The sequence below is a fragment of the Ambystoma mexicanum genome, chromosome 8, assembly GCF_040938575.1.
Source record: "Ambystoma mexicanum isolate Mex_15411 chromosome 8, UKY_AmexF1_1, whole genome shotgun sequence".
Taxonomy (NCBI): Eukaryota; Metazoa; Chordata; class Amphibia; order Caudata; family Ambystomatidae; genus Ambystoma; species Ambystoma mexicanum.
In genome coordinates this window covers 539,242,462-539,262,124 of record NC_090929.1, presented here as the reverse complement: position 1 = coordinate 539,262,124, position 19,663 = coordinate 539,242,462, and the positions used below count along the sequence as shown (strand labels likewise).

The following is a 19,663-nucleotide window of genomic DNA, read 5'->3' as shown; positions in this document are numbered from 1 at the left end:
AACCCTATTGGGAGCTCATGTAAATGGTGCACGAAAATGCACAGTGTGTATGTCCAAGCTCACCATGTGTCACTGCCATCCGTCTTATTAGCCGGTTGTTCCTGCGTGCTCCACCTACCTTACTACTACCTCGCTTTCCGCGCATGTATAGAAATGTAACAAAATGTTGTGGTTGTTAAATACTTAACATATAGGTAACGTATTTGAAATGGCCATGTAAAAGGCACTAACAATGTTGAAAACATAAGCTTTGAAATGACTCAATGAGTATTGTATATTATATGAATGTTTATGCCTCTTCCACTTGAATCTGAAACACACGAGGAAAATACCTTTGTGGGCATATCCAAGGCCATTCCCCCTTCCTCCCCATTGAAGCCTGCCAGACGGAAAGCAGAGGCCTGTGCTGCTCTGCTCCACCTCCCCCAATTCGGCTGGAGCCGCTTCAAACATTCACATTCCCCCGCAGCACCCAGGGCCGCGGCCTGCCACCTGAATTATTTACAACCCAGCAATAAACCCCGGCCATAAACGCAGGCCCAAAGGCGCCCTGTTTTAGACTCCACGACCCACCGGCTCACCCTAGGTTAATGGCCCCTGTAAAATTAGGACACCCAATATTATAGCAACACTACAGGAACACATTTATAATGACTTCTAATGGGACATGATAACTCGGACAGCTCGTCCCTTGCCAATCCAAAGTCTGATATCCAGATTGTGAGGCACTCCAAGACATGAACCCAACATATAGTCCTGATACTAAACAGCAAACATGAAATCCCTTTCTCCAGATAGAAGCCAGATGGTGGGAAAACACCACTGTAAGAGCACACAGTCCCAGTCTGTCAGTTGGGTGTTTGGAGTGGGTTAAGGAGAGTGGAGACAGGAATTGTTTTGGATATGGCTAGATTGGGAGCAGTACCAAGGAGGCTGCAGGAGAGGTGAAGAAGGTTTGGCTATGCAGGAGACTGAGAGCTCAAGGAGGGACCCAGGAGACCAAACCAAGGAGGAAAGAAAACAGGAGTTATTGGTAGAGAGCAGGCAGGAGAGTGGTGGCCAAAGAGGGCACCCATAGTGAAGAAGGTTTGGATAGTTACAACAGTGCCCAAAGGGATGAAGAATGTGAGGAGGGTGATAACAGTGCCCAGTGGGGCAAAGAGAGGACAGCACTGGTAGTGGTTAAGATAGTGGGCATACTGGCTGCAGTGCTTAAAGAGATGACTAAGGAGGGGACAGTGACAACAGTGCCAAGAAGGGTGAAGACGGTGGAGATAACACTCTGATAGCCCAAAGGGGTTAAGAAGATGAGGACGTAATAGCAGTACCCAAAGAGGTGAAGACAAGTGGCCGGAGATTCGGAGCGAATAAAACTGAGGTTGGAGAAGAAGGACAAAAAAGACAGTAGACATCTTAATAGAAGAGTCCACCATTGAAATGTGTGAAAGGGGATGTTAGAGAGAAGGGGTGATAATGAGTAGAGAGGTGTGGGGCATCAACTACTGACAGAAGAGCTGCTAGAACACTGGAGAAGAGAAGAGGAAGCCTTGAAAATGGAGTGGCTTAAAGTAGTGGAAGAGAGCAAGAAGAGAGGCTCCATTGCTGGTGTTAAAGGAATGCATAGCTAGCCACCAGAGAGACAGTAGGATAGTTGGCCACCAAATACACTGCTAAGCTCCTCTGGTCCAAATTCTGGACTTTGGAAGATACCACACTCACTATGCAGTTCGATCTCTTCTGGTTCCGGCTCCCCAGCCCCATAAATATCTTACCCCAACTTGCCATCTGCATTTTGCGTCAAGAAAAAGTGGAACAAAATCGATACTAAAAAAGTTGGTGACACTGCAGGTTAGCAAAAGTAGGGTATACCTCTCTTTCCTGAACAAGGACATCAACATTCCCATTATGGCAGGTTATCTTGAGGAGCAAACAGTGGGAAAACCAGGGAGGGACCAGAATATAGTGACGTTCAAGTTGTAGGACACAAAGGAGGAGGGGGATGAAAGGGGAGATGTTCCCATGAACCATGGGCAAACCAAGGACGTCTACAGATTCTGGGACCAGGCGATTCCCATTCACTGGGAAGCTAAAGACTTGTTATTAGACAAGGTTTGAATACCAGTGAAGGCTGTAAATATTTGTGCTTCTATGGTACATCTTTCTACCTAAATGGGTCATGTAAATTCTCCTGTTTTATTCAATACTTCGCAAGTAATTCGACCACTATGGTTAGATCTTTTTGGCCTTTAATTAATCATAAAGGCAATATCTTATCACCAATAGGCTTCATACTTTGGGTCTTTTAATTTGTTATTGCACTTTAATTGCATCAGTCACTTAGCGTTCAACCACTATGATTTTATTTCTGTCTATAAAATTGACCTGGATACATTTTGTCGGACAAATAGGTTTTAAATTGTGCTGCTGCTAAGTATTGAATATACTCTAACTGCACATGTCCCTTTATTGCCCAAATCTCATCCATTTCACTAATGTAATTCAAGTCTGTTTTCTACTTTTCATAGAAACTACAATTTTGCACCATGTATTCTGGGTATTGTAGTTCTTGTGTATAATCGGTTTCCAAGGCCAGTCCTATTTTGTTTTCTTTGAACTCACCATGATTAAGCTGTGGTATCCTGACACTAATATTTCACGTTATGCCCACCCATTGTATAAGTTCCCAATTAAGACTCCACAAATGTATGCTTGTTGTTGTCCGGTCATTTGATCGTCATCACAAATGTGACAGGAGTTAAACTTGCATCCATTGGAAGAGCCCACTCATCACTCATAAACAACGTGATATCTCTGACTATTATCCAGCAGAGCCTCACCACCCCTGCCAAACTCTCCAAGGCCATGGCCTACTCACCCGTGCATAGTTCGTAGTCCCTCTTCAGTTTATCCAATTCTATTGCCAGTTCCTGGTTCTCGATTTGTAGGTTTCCTAGCTCGACTAGCACTTCATCCTTCTCGGTTTGTGTTCCTTTGCCATTCATGCCACTGCCTGTGTCACCAGAGCCGGCGCTGCTTGCCCTTGAGGTGGGACTTTGAGTCTCCAAATTCTTGGAGAGCGAAAGGAAAATGTTTGTTACACTCTTTCCCCGTAAAAATCATAAAGTACTAGTGCAGCATCTGTTACAGATTTTCTGACTGTGATAACATTGTTAACTACTTGTTGTCATAATAAAAATGATGCAATTCATTAAATATTGGCAGAAAAGCCGACTAAAACATTTTTGGGGTATTTTCTATTTTTGTGAAACCATGTGGATATATGTTTTGAAAGGAGAAGAACATGTCAAATCCAACAACGTTTTGACATTTTTAAGATTGTTCTTATTTTGGGTGAATAACTCCATTCAGGGGATCATTCAATCCGGAGATAGTCAGGAAATGTCTTGATAGATTGGTACCCCCAAAACATGCATATATAGATGTGCATGACATGTGATTGACCCCCATTCATCCCAACCTTTCTCTTTGTCAAGTATGCCACTTATTTCTTTCAATGCAGGATACTAATGAGGGATGAATAAGGACCTGAGGGCTGGGCTCATATGCTATGCTGAGGGTAGTAAAAATGTGTTAGACAGTACACAAGATGACAGATGGGCTACAGGGGGCTCAAACGCCTTTCCACATAGCTTACGTCACCACGTACTGATTGCACGACATAGAGCTCATGCTTACCTCTTCACTTGACTGAAAAATTGAATCTGGCTGTTCCTCCACGGCTTCAGAATCACCTTCCAGTTGGAGCTCTGCCTCCCCGTCAAGATCTTGGCCTCGTCTGAGGCTTAGGTCTCCCCCCAGTTCCCTGAGATCCTGAGGTGTAGATTTTTGTCTGAAGACGTCAACCACAGAAGCAGGTTCCCTGCGCTCCTCCTCTCCAGGATAGAATAGTGCATCTTCCTGCAATGGAGCATTAAACATATTGGTTTCCCTATGCCATTGTCAAGGATGAGAACATTTCTAGGAAAAGTACAGACCCTAAAGAGATGACGCCTTTTAGCAGGCAAACGCAAGTCCATACCAATGCTATGGGTACATGAATATGCTTTTGATGCCTCAGACCTAAACAAAAAGGTCATCCTTAAGCATAGTGCAGTTTGGCATACTTTTTATGCACCAATTTCGGCAGTGTGAGTAATGGACTGGTCTGTTAGAGATGGGAGAGAGAGCAAAGGAATACTGCCTTGTACGGTGGCTTCAATACCACTTGGAATGGATCAAAGTCTCCTTAAGGCGTCAGCTCAAGCAATAAAGCTGCACAAAATGATGGCCTGCAAGACTCAATGCAATTTCAATCGGTAACAATGTAAATATCAAAATATCAAACAACGAAATTTCTCCTGCAAAAAAATAAGAACTCATTACCAAAAAAACTTCTACGGGAACGAAATAAATAAATAATACTGTCGTTGTGCTGAAATCGGGTTACATTCCCAATAGGGGTTAGGCTTACAGAATCCAGAGGCAAATTAACTTTTACAGTGGTAGAACATGTTCAAGTAAATGACTAAGGATGTCATGTATTTGCCGCAAGGCATAGTATCACTAGAATATACCATATCCTGTTTAAATGCAGTGTTCATTTAATGATTAAGTTTCCAGCAAGGGAATGCTGTTTTACTTTTGTAAAAAAAAACAAAAAAAAAACACTGCGGTTTGCTTTTCGTTTTTTTGATCCGGGCAGTCGGCATTTGCCATGTTATATTGTTCAATTTCTAGATTGCAGTCTGCATATTAGTGTAATGACACATTATAAATTACATGTTTCATTTTCGCTGTTTGCATTTCACAATGGACATATTAGGCTTCACCTTTAATGTTATCCTAAAAGCTACATTGGAACTTTACTCCAACTCCCTGCTTAAACGTATTTGTATTTATTTGGAAAATGGGGATTTCCATATCGATCACAAATAACTTACAAAATCTTATTTACAGATGGTGAATGCATTACACGGATGGGTGTCTGTCAATAGCATAAAGATGAGAACATGCAGAGAGACACTTCATGGGGGTCTGAACACAGTGGTACATAGACCAGGTATAAAAACAAAAACAAAACAAAATATAAGAAGCATGTGACTTTCGAAGGCAAGTGCTTCAAGCTAAGCAGGAGTGTAGAACAAAAATACACAATTAAATTACTACACAGCATTGGAGGGAGTGGTGGTGTCAGCTCGGGAGGATGGGGGAGGGGACAAGGGGAGTTCCCTCTTGGGCAAGTAAGTCAAGGTTAAGCCGAACTTTGAGGAGAGCCACGGCTTTGATTGTGATGGGCAGGGGGCTACATTGGAGCTTGGCAAGTAGAAAGAAAGAGCAAAAGTGAGAGGAGGCCCGGGGTGATTGGGACAGTGAAGTTGAGTGCAGAGAAGGAGTGGAAGGAATAGGATGGTGAGTAGGCAGAGCTACAGTGAGACAGGTGCTAAGAAGAATGACTAGTGGTAGCTTGGTAGACCAGGAGATGGAACTTGGAAAGGGAGCAGTTGTGTATGGAAAGGCAACGCGCATAGTGTCAGTAGAGTAGTGTGGGTAGCGAAGTTGAGGACTTTTTCTAGAAGGCATAAGGAGTAGAAGGGAAGGCCAAGGCTTATGCAAGCGCAATGGTCGATTTCTCTGAGCATGAGGTTGCAGCTTGGAGACGTAAGAAATTGACACATTTTCAGAATGTTGAGATAAGCAGCAGAGGCTGTGGTAAAGATGAATTGTTGCGGTCAGAGTTTGCTCTCAAAGAGAACACATTTGCGACCCTGGGGTGAGATAGGCAGAATGTCAGGCAGTATAGGGAGAGGATATGGGAATTAATGCGTTGAAAGCTGGGAGAAAGAGAACTTCCATTTTTAAGAGTTCAACATGAAAGCAGCACACAGAGACATCCAGTGAAGGATTGAAGTGAGACAGTTGGTAATTGGTTCTGAGATGGCTGCGGTAAAGGAGGGAAAGGGAGTACAGATTTGAGTGACATAAACAAAGATGTTATAGTGGAAGCCAAGGGACAAGTATAGTCTTCTTAGGGCAGTGGTATAGACGTTGAAGTGGACAGATTCAATGACTGCTTATCAGGAGGGATGTAAACAGGGAGAGATATGGGGTCAGAGATTTGCGAGGAGATTTATGAAACTCAAGGTCCTGGAAAGAGGAGGAGAACGGAGGGCTGACAGTGTCAAAAGTGGCAGCCCTCCAAATAGGAGGAGTACAAAAGAGAGTTTACAGTCGTCAGCATCATTGAGAAAGTTGAAAAGATGCATGAGTGCAGCCTCAGTGGAGTGTTTACAATGGAAGGCAGATTGAAGTGGATTTCCAAGGCCATTATTCTCAAGGTAGTTTGTGACCCAGTTGAAGACAACCCGCTCAAGGACCTTTGAATAATGGAGATGGTGGAAAACTGGGCAAAAGTTTGCCTGGATGTTTGGGTCAGCAGAGGGTTTCTACAAAAGAGGTATGACAGTTGCAGATTTGAAGTAAGCAGTAAAGAGGCCATCAGAGAGAAAAAGGGGTTAGAGAGGTCAGATAGACAAGGGCAGGTGTTTGAGACTAATTCTTTGACCATTTGAGTATCAAATTGATCAATAGGAGCACAAGTTGGGTTTGTGCTGCAAAAGATTGCTAATTCAGTAAGAGGGGTAGGGGGATGTAGTTGAGACAATAGAAGAGGTGGGGCTGTTGGAGGCTTGAGGAAACAGTGATAGGAGGGATGTGAGGGTGTTACGAATTTCTGAGATTTTAGAGGAAAAGTGGCGAGCAATGTCATAAGCGGAGCGGGAGGAGGCAGTGGATATTGGTTTGGGATGTGCAAAAGCATTGTTCCAGGCCGAGTTTGCAGTTTTAAGGCGGTTGGAGAGAGGCACGCGTGAGGATTCTCACCTCCGCTTGTCAGGTGCAATTGCCTCGCCACCATATAGAGAGAGATAGATCTCAGCAAGATTATCCACCTCAAGCACAGCTGGAGAAGAATAAGTTAATGCTAACTGTGTTAATTTGAAGTATTTTATAATTGTATTCAAGATATATCCTGTGCACACTGCTATGCCTGATTATCATGTACAAGTTGTCAAATCCTGCAGGAGTTGCCTGTTCCTCAAAACCCCTCCAAAGAACCAGTGGTCAACTGAATTGTTCAGAGCTTAACCATGGGTCTCCACAAGGGAAAGGGCAAGTGGATAAATTAATCAAAGAACAATTATGCCAGCTACAGGTCCTCCTTCAAATTTCTGACAACTCTGGCTGGAATCTGTTCAACCTTTGCATATTCTAAGAGGGGTTTTAGCCCAGCAAGATCCTGATTCATGGTTTTAACAATAAACTGTTTACATGAATACAATAACATATCCTTATCTTCAGGAGACCTGAAAACCCCCTTGTCTACTTTGCTTTTGCCTGACTGGTGTACTGTTGAGCATTTGGCCAAAACATTGGTGTTTCACAATGCAGCCCAACCTTTCTTTCCTCTGGTGAGAGAAATGTTTTTTCTTTTGGACTTAAAGTGATAACGGTTTTCGAGTCTTTAACATTCATGCATGAGGAACGTGGCTGCTACCTCCAATGAATCCAAAGAGCACCCGCGCTTTACTTAAAATGTCTGTTCGTCCGCGCACCTGTCCACGCTTCTACTGACTCACTAGAAACAGACAGTAGCTCAATTACTACACTGCATCACATGCTACTGGTTACTGCTGATGTTCGTAACGTCACTGTGTCACACACAACAGCGTCCCTTTCCCAAATTGCCTTCAGATCGCGGGCTTCAATCCTGAACCGCCACTAATACGTTTATCATGAAGGAGCGCACGCTAACAATGCCATGCTGTTCACACTTACGCTCCAGTTAAATACTGACTCACTGGAACAAAAAAAGTTTTCAAACATGAGTTCTTTTAAAACTCTGTCTGAAACATAAGCAAATTCTAAAATCCACTTTGAGTCTTTTTCTTTATCCTTTATATCTTGGCAACGATGCTAAAAATTAGTTTAAAAAATCATACCAATTCTCTGCAACATGTACCTCGCAGGCAGGAAATCGGTGTTCTTCTCTTAACCCAAACTGGCAGGCCTTCCTCAGTGAGTAGCAAAAACCAGGACCTGCTTATTCAAAGTTTTAGGGTGAAAGGTAGTTGAGAATGCTCTCCACCATTCCACATTCATCCATTTGAGAGCTCCAGAGACAATCAATACTTGACACCTCCTTTGCCATCTTGGAAAGGGGTTCCCTCATCTTCCTGAATGATAAGGTTAAGGAAAATACTGTGTATGACAACATAACACATTCATCACACACACACACACAAGCTCTAACCTCACCCGAATGCCCAGCTCCCTACCTTCCCTTGTTTCCCAGAGATCTGACACTGATTAAACAAATGTTCACTCTTTCACTTATTACCCAGAAAATCATGAAGGTCTACAAAAAAGTATTCTGCACTCTGAAACTATATTCACGCTCTTCCAGTAGGTCCAGGGTCTCCTGACACCATTACTTGGAACAGGGAGAAGTGCTCCTCCGCCCATGCACAACCCAGATACCCACAGAGGACCACATTGTTTCCTGCACTACAGGGAGACTTGAGGAGACGAACAAATGTTTTCCCTGCAGCTGCAACCCTTGCAGACAGAGAGTCTCTCACAGTCACCACCTCCCTTGAAGTCAAATGGAGAAACACCTGAACGAATCAAAATTCTGGATAAATGTTTTTCCGACACCCCATCCATTAAAAAGGAGCTTTAAACCGACACACTGAGTGCCAGCTAAGGAGAAAGCCAGCAAAGAGAGGTCCTGCATCGAGAGTAGGTACGCAACAATTCCACACAGAAACAACAAGTAAATGGCAGCTGACCTATTTAAACACAGAGTCTGCACTACAAAGCAACTTTGTCAGGAGGATCAATGAAGACCAAGCTTTAGCAAAGGCCCAGCTCCCAGGAGAAGAGTGGAGTTGTGGAGTGCAGAGTTGGTGAGTTGTAATACTTGACAGCTAGAGTGGTGGAGAGAAAGAGGAGACTAGGGAAATGGAATGTGGCGATAAGGAGAAAACGCAGGGAGTGAAGAAAGTTGGTAAAAAAGAGAAAACTGACAAGTGGAAGAAGATGGAGTGGATGAGAAAAATCAGAAGGCAGAAGAAGGTGTAAAAGAATATGAAGCAACCTAAAAGAGGAAGGTGGAGAAAGAACCCAGAGGGTGAAGGAAAGAGGAGAGAGAGAGAAGAGCCAAGTAATAGTGGAAGGAGGAGTAGAAGAGGAACATAAAGGAGAAAAAGAGGAGGAGTACAACCTCTTGGTCCTCGAAAGAGAAGGTGAGGAGCACCATACCCCAAAGGAAGAGAACAGGTGTCCAAAGGTGTGAGAGGGGGAGAGGAAGGATTGCAAGGTCCCAAACCCAGAAAGTAGAAGAGTGATCCAGACCTCAATTCCCAAAGATAAGTCAGAAGAGTGGCCAGGGCATTAACCCCTGAGAGACTAATTCATAGAACAGGGACACTTTTGGGAAATCCCAGAGAAACTAATAACCATCCTAACAAAGCAAATATACCACCTCATGTCTCTGGTAGTGGTAGTATCAGGCCTTGGAAGCCAATAGTACCAGTAAGAGCTCTCACGAATATATCCCAAAGAAATGTTTCCCATGCCATTCATAGAGAGCAATAAAATAAGGACTATATCTCACAGAATTCCCCACCTAGAGAGAAAGCCACTTGTGTTAATTATGTCTTCTAGAGAGGCCTTGACCTAGTTGACAGGCCTCGTCCTCATGAGGATGCAGCAGGCAGTAGATACAGAATTTGTGAGGGTTCTGCTGACCCAAGTTCTCTCTCAGGTATTTAAGACATAACTTGAGGAGTCACATCCTTCTTGGCTGATCAGAAAAGCACAAAACTGCAGCAGCCACCAGCCACTCTCACCAGTCCTCTCAGCTTTGGCCCAAACTGGCAGTGAATCCTATTTTTAAAAAAGAGCAACAAAAATGACCCCCCAAACACAGTCAAATACAGCTGGGCAGTGAGAATTAAGCTATGGAATGTGGTCTGACAGCACCGTCTTTCATAATTGCGTAGCTGTGCATGTGCTCTTAAAGAAGCAGAAAACTGTTTCGCCACATGATGGTCTAGTACAGGAATACATGGGAAATTTCCTATTCTGTTTGTGGTTTGTTTAGAAAAATGCAGTGGGTGCCCAGCCTGAGAGATTGCAATGTTCAAAGCGTGTAAACCTAACAAAAATGTAATGCTGGAGATATGTCATATCCACATAGCATGCACAAACATTGAAACACTAAAATAAAATAAAAGAGTATATATTTAATGTGCTTATGTGCTCATAGCAGTCACCATGACACAACCGGACATGGGTTATATTTAAAGATATACATGTCACCAGACTGACTAAGGCATACAATTATTATAATTTAGATCAGAGGCATGGGAGTTGTCAAGCCACATTGGCCTGCAATGAGATGCCTTGGCAGCTGTCAGGGATACAAATGACCTCTGAATTCACTTTGTGACATTGCAAAGCTGGCACTGAAGATGTCAGGAGACTGGCTGCGGCCAAGGCACACGTTTGCACTAACATTTTGGCATAGAACATGTATGAAAGGGGAACTCCCTTTCCCAAAACAGAATCAAACCATATAGTTTTATGTGAATACAAAAAACTAGGGCTTTCACACACTTTCAGATGGCAATCCTTCAGAACAGTAGAGTGGGATGAGGTTGGGATAGAGTTTGGGGGTACTGCAGTTGGGTAGAGTGGGTGTGGCAGAAGGGATAGGTTAGTACAATTGTGAGGGGTGGTGTGAAGTAGTGGGGCAGTGTAGCCTAGTGTGGTAGGTATATTTGTGAGGTGGGGTATTGAGGTAGAGAAGTGGGGGAGGTGAGTGGGGTAGGGTAGAGTGGTGGGTGGGGTGGAAGGGTGGGTTGAGGGGAGAGATATCATGGGTGGGGTATGATGGATGCGCAGTGGGGGTAGAGTGGTGGTGGTTGGGTGGGGTAGAGTGGGTAGGTAGATGAGCTGGGATAGAATGGGCAGGGTAGATGGATTGGGCTGGAGAAGAGTGGCCAGGGTTGGATGAAGCGGGGAGAGTTTTGGGAGGGAGTAGAGTGGGGTCGGGGGGAGTGAGTGATGTAGAGTGGAGTGGGAGGGGTATAGCGGAATGAAGTGGGGTAGATGGGTGAGGCAGAGCGGGGCTAGATGGGTGGGGGTAGATGTATGGGATGTAGTGGGATAAGGTAGCGTGTGTGGGCACAAAGTAGGTGGTGGGGGTAGAGTGGGGTGCAGGATGGAGTGGGTGGCGAGGAGTGGTTGCAGAAGTAGAGGAATAGTCGGGATGGGTTGGAGTGGAGTGGTTGAAGGTGGGACAGAGTGAAGTGGATGTGGTGGAGTGGCTGGTGGTAGACTAGATTGACTGGGGTGGAGAGGACAGGTGTGGAGTGTAGTGGAAAGGAGTGGTCATGGGATGAGTGAAATGGAGTGGTTGGGGTTTGAGTAGAGTGGTTGGGGTGGAGTGGAATGATTGGGATGGACGGGAGTCAGTGAGAGGTGTGACTCGGGTGGAGTAGAGTGGAGTGTGTATGGTTGGAGAGCCAGGGTAGAGTAGAGTGGTTGAGGGTGGGGTGGAGTGGAGTGGTTGGGGGTGCAGTGATTCTGGGGAAGTCGGGGGAGTAGTTGGGGTGGAGTGGGATGTTGATGCAGAGTAGAAGGTGGGGGCAGGGTGAGGTGTGTGGCGGGCATGGTGGGATGGCTGACAAGGAGGCAGCCAGAAAATGAAAAAAGCAGAGCAGACCATGTGTCACTGCTGGTACCAGACCGTGCATCATTATGTCTAGAAAAAGGAGTGTCAGGGGCTTGAGAAGTTGTCGGACTGGGATACAGAATAAAAAAACGAAGCCGCCTGGCTTATCATAGTCCTGCAGGTGGGAGGGTCAGAGGACCTTTGAAAAAAAAATGAACTAGCCTGTCTTGTTGTGCGGGCTGCCACTTTGCATTATTTTGTAGAGCTACTGCTCAGTGGGCAGGAGAGGGAGAGTGAAATAGTGGAGGGGCCACACATGTAACAGGACTGCAGCTGGTTCAGTCTCTGCAACGGCAGACATAGGAAGAAAGTAAGAGCACTGTAATTGATCCCTTCTCACATGAAGGTCCTGTGAGGAATTGCCATCTGACCCTTGTTGTGGAAGGGTCTGTTTTTTTGGATTTTTATTAATCAATACAATGATGTTGGTAATTCCATCTCAGTGACCTGCCAACCAGACCCCTTGTTGAAAAGTGCCTTTGGTTACAGATCACTCAGAGCCTCAGGCACAAGACAAAAAGAAACGTCTTTACTTAAGTTACAGGTTACATAGATTCCGTTACAGGAATCAGGTACATAAGGACGGACACATCAGGACACCTCTACCGGCCACCCTCTCAATAAGACAGCCTCTCATCAACTGTCATTAAGAGAACACCGGGAAGAGAACATTCACACAACATTCCACATCCAGGCACTCATGACATCACATACATAGTGAGCAGAGTAGATAGGGAAAGGCCAGTCACAACACCCCTCTTTCATAACTCCATGGCAAAAGCATAGTGTACTCCTGTGCCCTGGTGGATCAGTAGCCTGGATACAGGTTCAAGGGTCACAGATTCCCTCTTGATAGGTGCAGTGACAGCCAAGTAGCTGCAGCGCAGGGGATGCATTTATGATATGTAACTCCGATCCCAAACCATATAACTATGAGAGGCACTATCCCGGTGGCAGCTGTAAACTCGAAATATAAACCATACATGAGTTAGGGTATGGTGGTTAGCATCTCTCATACTTACTACAGCCAGATCACTTCTTGATATCACACTTATGTCAGCACTATGAGCCCAGCTCAGCTGTGCAAAGGTTATGTGTATTTTGGTCTGACAGTTTTGGCCCTGCCAATTGTAAAGGGAGGAGACTGGATGACTATGCCTTTCCCTTGATCCATTTTGAGATCCCCAGCGAGCCAGACTCTGGAAGCAGAAATCAAAGGCCATGGCCATCCCAAAAAGACTAGCCTTACACCACGGTGCTGCATACTAGACAGGCCTTTGATGCTGTTGATAGGGGAAGGTGTGGAGTTAGTGTACACAGGGGGAGATCCGATGAGCAGGAGGAAGATATCACCATCTTGTTTTCTCTCTTCATCTCTCTTCCTTCCCGTCCCCTCCATTTCCTTTAACACCAAGCACTTTGGGAAGTGATATTAGAAGGCAAAGACCACTTGCTTGCTTTAATCCAATCACCTGTGGACTTTTGCTCCTTCTGTGATTCATTGCTCGACTTCAACCCTTATGAATTTGTTTGGACCCGGTTTGGAGAGCAGTCCTTTCCAAAGTCCTCCATTTGTGAGGAGAAGACAGGTAGTTCAAGGCATAGGCAAGCTCTGCTGACTAACCATCCCCAGGGCACATTGGGGATGACCTGCAGCTGGAGCAAGATCTGCCTCTCTGCCAGCCACACTGGTACCCAGGACCTCGCTGTATTGATGGACCCCTGAAGGTGTGTGCCAGCCTCCCCCATGTTTGGGAGCCACGAGAACAAGGACTACTTTTGCCCCTCGCAGTGGGACTAACAGCTCCCAAGAACCAAGACACCCATGATTCCTGCACTTTCGATATTGAACCACTTCGAGCCATTTTTCAAGCACAGTCGACCCTGTTTGAACGAACAGGACCCTCCGGAACTGCCTTTGGTACTTGCTGACCTTCGAACCGCAGTACTGCTTGTTTAACCAAGTTCACTGCCAACTGTGCCAGCTGAGGTGGGTTGTTGCCGTAGCTCCAACAAAGAAGCATTGTGCAGCTGAAACGCTTGAATCGCCATTGGAACCTCTAGCCTTTTCTTCACTGATCCAGTCGACGGTCGAACCAACCCTGGTGTTCTTTTTGGACCACAACCTTTGAAGACAGCATCAGAGTGACTCGCCTTCCGCATCCTGACATCAGCTTTTTCCACCATCGTACCACGACCTTCGAACTGAACCTAGTGGTGTCCATAACCTGCATTGCTTGAGCTTCGCTTCAAAGCACAGCAACCTTCAGTTTGACACCAAATGGACATCTGCTTGCTGTCTGGACTACTGCGGCTGCCGCATTCAAGCATTCAAGCCCAAAACGCACTTCCAGCACAGGGCTGGGAAGCCTGGTTTGCCATTGTCGAATTGCCTGACAACTGCCCCCTGGTCCAATTCTGTGCCTGAGAGAATGGCTAAATCACTTGAATCCCTTTTGCTTCAAAAGAATGTTATTTCTGAAGAACACTGGGCCTCATTGCGAGTTTGGTGGTAATTCTGCAGCAAATCTGCTGAATTACATCCAAACTCAATTAACGTTACTGCAGCTTGGTCCGGCACATTTACCATGGAATTACAAGTGGTGGTAGGGAGGTGTAAGTCCCCATTGTTGGAGTTCATAGGACTGCATGGGGATTTCAGTGGTATTGTCATCAGCGGTAAATCTGCAGATGTATGGTGGTGAAGTGGCAGATTCACCTCTGGTCTTTTGCTGGAGATAAATCTTCAACTTCTTCAGAAAACTCGTAGTACAGTGGTGCGGTAATGTGGCAGTAATGGAATTACCACCGCAATGCCACCCTTTTTACCCATACCACTATAGTTGTAATGGTTGTGTTTCTTATTGCCTATTGTTAGTGCTATTTTTGTTTATTCTGTGTTCTTTCTACAGGAGTGTTTTTATTTAGTGTTTTTTATTTAGTTATTATTGGATAAGATGTGTTTAATTAAAGTATATATATTTTTATAGAACCTTGATTCAACTTAAACTTTATTATTTACTGTTCGACTTAACTGATTGGGTTACTACTATTTAATATTCACACCCCTCTTGAGAGTTAGCCTTCCTTCTGTCCATGTTACCACAGAAGGCGAAGGTATGTTTCATAACTGTGCCTGTTTTACCTTTATGATTGGGTTTACTTTTTGTTTGTAGAAGCGCGATGGTTAAGACGTTGTTTTAGCCTCTACTCATCCTTATACTCCTACAGGACAAAAGTCAATCCGTCACAGGGCCAGAACACATTTTTATGTTTCAAAGATTGTGATTCTGAGAAACACATTTAAACAAGCCTTCATTGGATTACATGTTGCCATTTACCATGCTATCCATATTCCCCTTCTTAAAACCTCTTTCCTCTCTCTCTCTTCCTGTGGCAATAGATTCAGACATATTATGGAGACCTTATCACCAAAATATGGCATAACCAAAAAGGGGTTTCCGAAGACATAGCCAATTATTTACCTATATCACTGATTAATATTTGGCAAAGCCCTCCTTAGCTGTCTTGATCTCTGGTGCATGGAATATCAGATTGTGTCCCCCCCCAGGTAGTTTTTCGGCAGGATGTAAAGACAAAAGATCAAATATTCCGGCTGAAGCTTGTCATTCTCTAGTTTGTTCTATTAAAAGGTAAGGTGCTGTATGCTGCATGTGATTTCAATTGATTTGAAAATGGCGATTGACTGTTTTCGGTGCCACACATTTACAAATTAACAGCCAGTTATTGGATGCTATTGAAGGCCATTAATCTGAAAACTTAGCCACAGGTGGGGCATGGATGGTGAGAAACCTAGACTAAACCCTGTTGAGGTGTACGCTCAGCATTCATGTGCCCCAACCCCACTACTTTTTACTTTGTTTATTACTGATTTGGCTGTCGACGTTTTTATCTAAATGTTTTGATATTCCCAAATTAAACAGCAGTAATGTAGGCATACTACTATTTTCCGATGATGGTGTGCTGATTTCTAAAACTACAGAGGCAACTCAAATTTGCCAATGTTTGTAATAAGAAGGGGTCAATCACGAAAAAAACAAGTTATTGTGCGTCATTAATACAAAGTTGAACCGTTGAAGTTGCAAACAAACCTTTTGCTACAGTGAACACTTTTGTCTATCTTGGTATCTGTCTTAATATTAGTTGACCATGGACCCATCAGGTTTTAAAGAGTGACTTAGTGCTAAAAAGGCAGACAGGTGTTAGCCACAGCTTCTCAATCTGATTTGGTGACCACAGAGTTAGCAATGTGCTTGAGGTTTATATAGCTGAAGCCCAGGTAGCACCCATCTGTGGTACAGAAGAGAGGGGGCTGCTAATGTTGATTCCTTGAGACCAAGTCAAAATGACAGCTTTACCAACTTGAGCGGCAAACATTCCACTGCATATTGAATTTGGTCTTGCTGATATTGACTATGTAGTGTTCATCAAACCCTTAAAATATTAGTTGAGAATGTGGAGAGCACCTGCGCTTTTGGTATACAAGTATGCAATACAAGATGTTATTAATTACCAGGCTTGCTTTTGGTTAAATAATGTTAGACAAACTACTAAGAACCTTGAGAAAACAGAACGAGGATGGCTAGAAGGTTTTGAATGAATCATGACTTCTGCCATTTTTCCGGGAAACCATCCAGACCACGGTTTTTGAGGCTACCCTGCCATTGCAGAAAAGGAGAGAACAGTTGCAAATCAGGCTCTGTACAACCCCAAAAGGGGCAGTCCTGCCTATACTGCTTGGCCACATCCCTTCTGCACGAGACCACAAGCAACCCCAAATATGCTTGTCCCACTCGTGATAGCCAAACAGAAAGGTGATAGCTGGAATGTTATGAATGAATCATAACCTCTGGCATTGCTCTGGACAACCCTCCAGACCATTGTTTTACATCACATCATGCATTGTGCTGCTAAAATAAAATCAAAGTTAATTGCTTAATTCAAATATAAGTTACTACACAGGTTGTTAATGTTTAAAACCATAGGCTATATGTCATAAACATTTTTACAATAACATAGCAACCACTACTTTTCATTTATTGTGTTAAAAAACTTTTTTATCACAGTGAATTATTCCAATTAAAATGATGCAATGTATAATATGAGTTTTTTCATATCCAACACAGGCCACCATATATCCGGGTGTGAACTGCAGTAAGCGGTCTAGTTGTCCGCATTTACTCTAATGTGAATGGCATTTTCCGACTCAACCTTGGAAAGGAAAAAAGAAACATGCAATGGTAAGATATTAGTATCACCCCGAAGTCTACACTTCAGGGGAATCCTAATAGCAATAAACCCCTCTGTGGGGGATGGTGTGGGGCATTACTGGTTCATGTAATGCCCCGGTGCAAACATTTAGCAACACAATTCAGGAAAGTATAGGGTGCACGAAAATTGTAAATACTTATAGGACATTTAGCATATGGTCTAAAGCATTACAGTAAGCCATTACAGATGAGAAAGACCATATGCAAATCAGACTCAGTCCCTCCCAGAAAGGGGCAGTTCGGCGTGAAATACTAGGTCACATCCCTTCAGCATGAGATCACAAGTAACCTCAGACATTTCTGGGGTTGCTTGTTTTTCCATGCAGAGGAAACATGGCCTATTTGTTCAGACTGGACTGCTCCCATTGGTGGCAGGACTAAAAGTGATTTGCATATGGCTGGGCCTCTTCTGCAATAGCGCTAGCAGGCTAAAAAGCAAAGATGTGGAAGGTTGCCCCCTGACCCCAATGCCTCGCCTTCCCTCTAGCCAGTGGGCAGCTTGAATAGACTAACTACAGATTCTTCCTTCTGTGTATAAAGGAGGTGATGTGGCGCACAACAAGGGTGGGAGCCTTGATACAAACATCCACATGGCTCATGTTGTCTTCAGGTGTTGGATTGGACAGCAAGTGCTGGAATTGCTGGTGTCTGTGTTGGGTTGTTTCAGTGTCTTGTAGGCTAAGCAACTTCTTCCAACTGCTGCAAAGAGGGCCCCTCAAAGTCACCATTCCATACACAACCTGCATTGCCTATAATAGGTGAGCAGGGTGACAGTTTGCAGTTATGTGTTGCATGTTTAATACCCCCTCTTCCACCTCCTTCACCTCCTCCTCCGCAGTCTTTATACTCGTGAGGAGCACTCTTCTGAGGTGTTTAATTATTCTTCTTGTATTTTATCAAAAACTGTTTCACATTAAAACTCGTCACACCCTCTATCTTTGAAAGTCAATGTTGAGTCCAGTGGATCACAGTGGGCACACTGTTAATGGCTCTATTTGCGATTCCCTTATTAAGTAAACTGCAGAATTACTTGAGATTTTGAGATACATAATGAAGCGCATCAATTCAATGCTGCAGATTTTAGTTAGGTAGCAGCACGATATATTGCCCCGAAAGCTCTGATAAGAGTAGTGACAATACCTTTTGTAATTATGCAATTTGTCAATATTCGAGGCATTATCCCTCAGTTGAGTTTTAGTTTTAATTACCTTTTTATAGTGGGGACTGTCATCAAAGATTTCTAATTTGAGTCCCAAATTTGCTAGATGGTTTTCCGTGAAGATTTTTAACTTGTCTATAAATTGGTTATTACGCAAGAGCGATGCCAATGGTAAAGATACATTTCATAACATTCTACCCAACATGTTTTCGGTTGTAAGAAAATGGGACTGGAGCATCTTTGGGATACCCAGTTCAAGTTAGGAGCAATACTTTTGAACCTTTTTTCCTGAAAGTTAAAAAGAAAAAAAAATGTATTGGCCATTTAGTTTAATTACAAAACTTTAAGCACATATCTTGTAAGGAAGACAATTGCAATTTAAAATGTATAGACACTTTGTCGTAAAATTATAAAAGAAATTTGAGAACATGTCTTCAAAGACATATAAAAATTAATTGCTTTTGCAGTAAATCATTCTTCATGGTCGCCATTTAAAAGTTACTAAGATATCATTGTTACAGGGACTCCATTTTCTTTAACGCAAGTATCCATATTGCAAGAGCAGCAGCACTAATCACTACAGATTGGGCCCCAAACAATGTTGATCAGAATTGATTGTCACATATATTGTCTATACAGCTGATGTACCCCCAGAAACCCCTCAGGTAACAGTCTTCCATAGCTGGACAAACTGTAAGAACATGCCGACTCGTTTCAATATCTGTTTGACAGAGTCTACAAAGAAGATCTTATGATGGAGAAGCATGCCATGAACTTATGTATTCTTTAGTAGGGAGAGTGTTAAATCAGAGACATATAATGAAGCGCGTCAATTCAACGCTGCAGATTTTAGTTAGATAACTGTGCGGTCTATTGTTCGGAAAGCTCTGATAAGAGTATTGACAATACCTTTTGTAATTGTGAAATTTATCAATATTTGAGGCAGTATCCCTCAGTTGAGGTTTAGTTTTAATTATCTTTTCATAGTCGGGACTGTCATCAAAGATTTCCAATACGAGTCCCAAATTTGCTAGATGGTTTTCAGTGAAGATGTTTATTTTGTCTATAAATGGGTTATTACGCACATCATCCAATCTTTCAACCAGGAGCTGTAACAATGCATTTGAACTTAGATCAGATTTTCACACTTTGGAGTAGTGCAAAACTCTTTGAGTACACCATAACGAATTAAGTGATGGTAGGCCGTATTCCAACCTTAGTGCCTCGACTGGTACAGCCTTAGGGAGATTTATAACACAGCGCAATAGTTTTGCCTCAAGCTTCCCCAACCAACTTACTTGCTTGCCTTGAAGTACTTCCACTGCATACATTATGGAGGGAATAATACTAATTCTGAGATATGTTTTCCAAATGTTAGCCTTTACAAGGGATTCATAATAGGAGTGAGGATGGACA

At 43.5% G+C, this 19,663-nt stretch overlaps 1 protein-coding gene across 3 annotated transcripts in view; it reads right to left on the bottom strand.

Annotated features, from left to right (window-relative positions):
• Nucleotides 1-19,663, bottom strand: part of CCDC27 (coiled-coil domain containing 27) — a 617,891-nt gene that overhangs the window by 215,072 nt on the left and 383,156 nt on the right. For all 3 annotated transcript variants that reach the window (XM_069610244.1, XM_069610243.1, XM_069610245.1), the window contains 2 exons: nucleotides 3,697-3,918; nucleotides 2,876-3,068 (listed from right to left, as the gene is read on the bottom strand). In XM_069610244.1, the coding sequence (XP_069466345.1) occupies nucleotides 2,876-3,068; nucleotides 3,697-3,918 (415 nt within the window). The remainder of the gene's footprint in view (nucleotides 1-2,875; nucleotides 3,069-3,696; nucleotides 3,919-19,663) is intronic.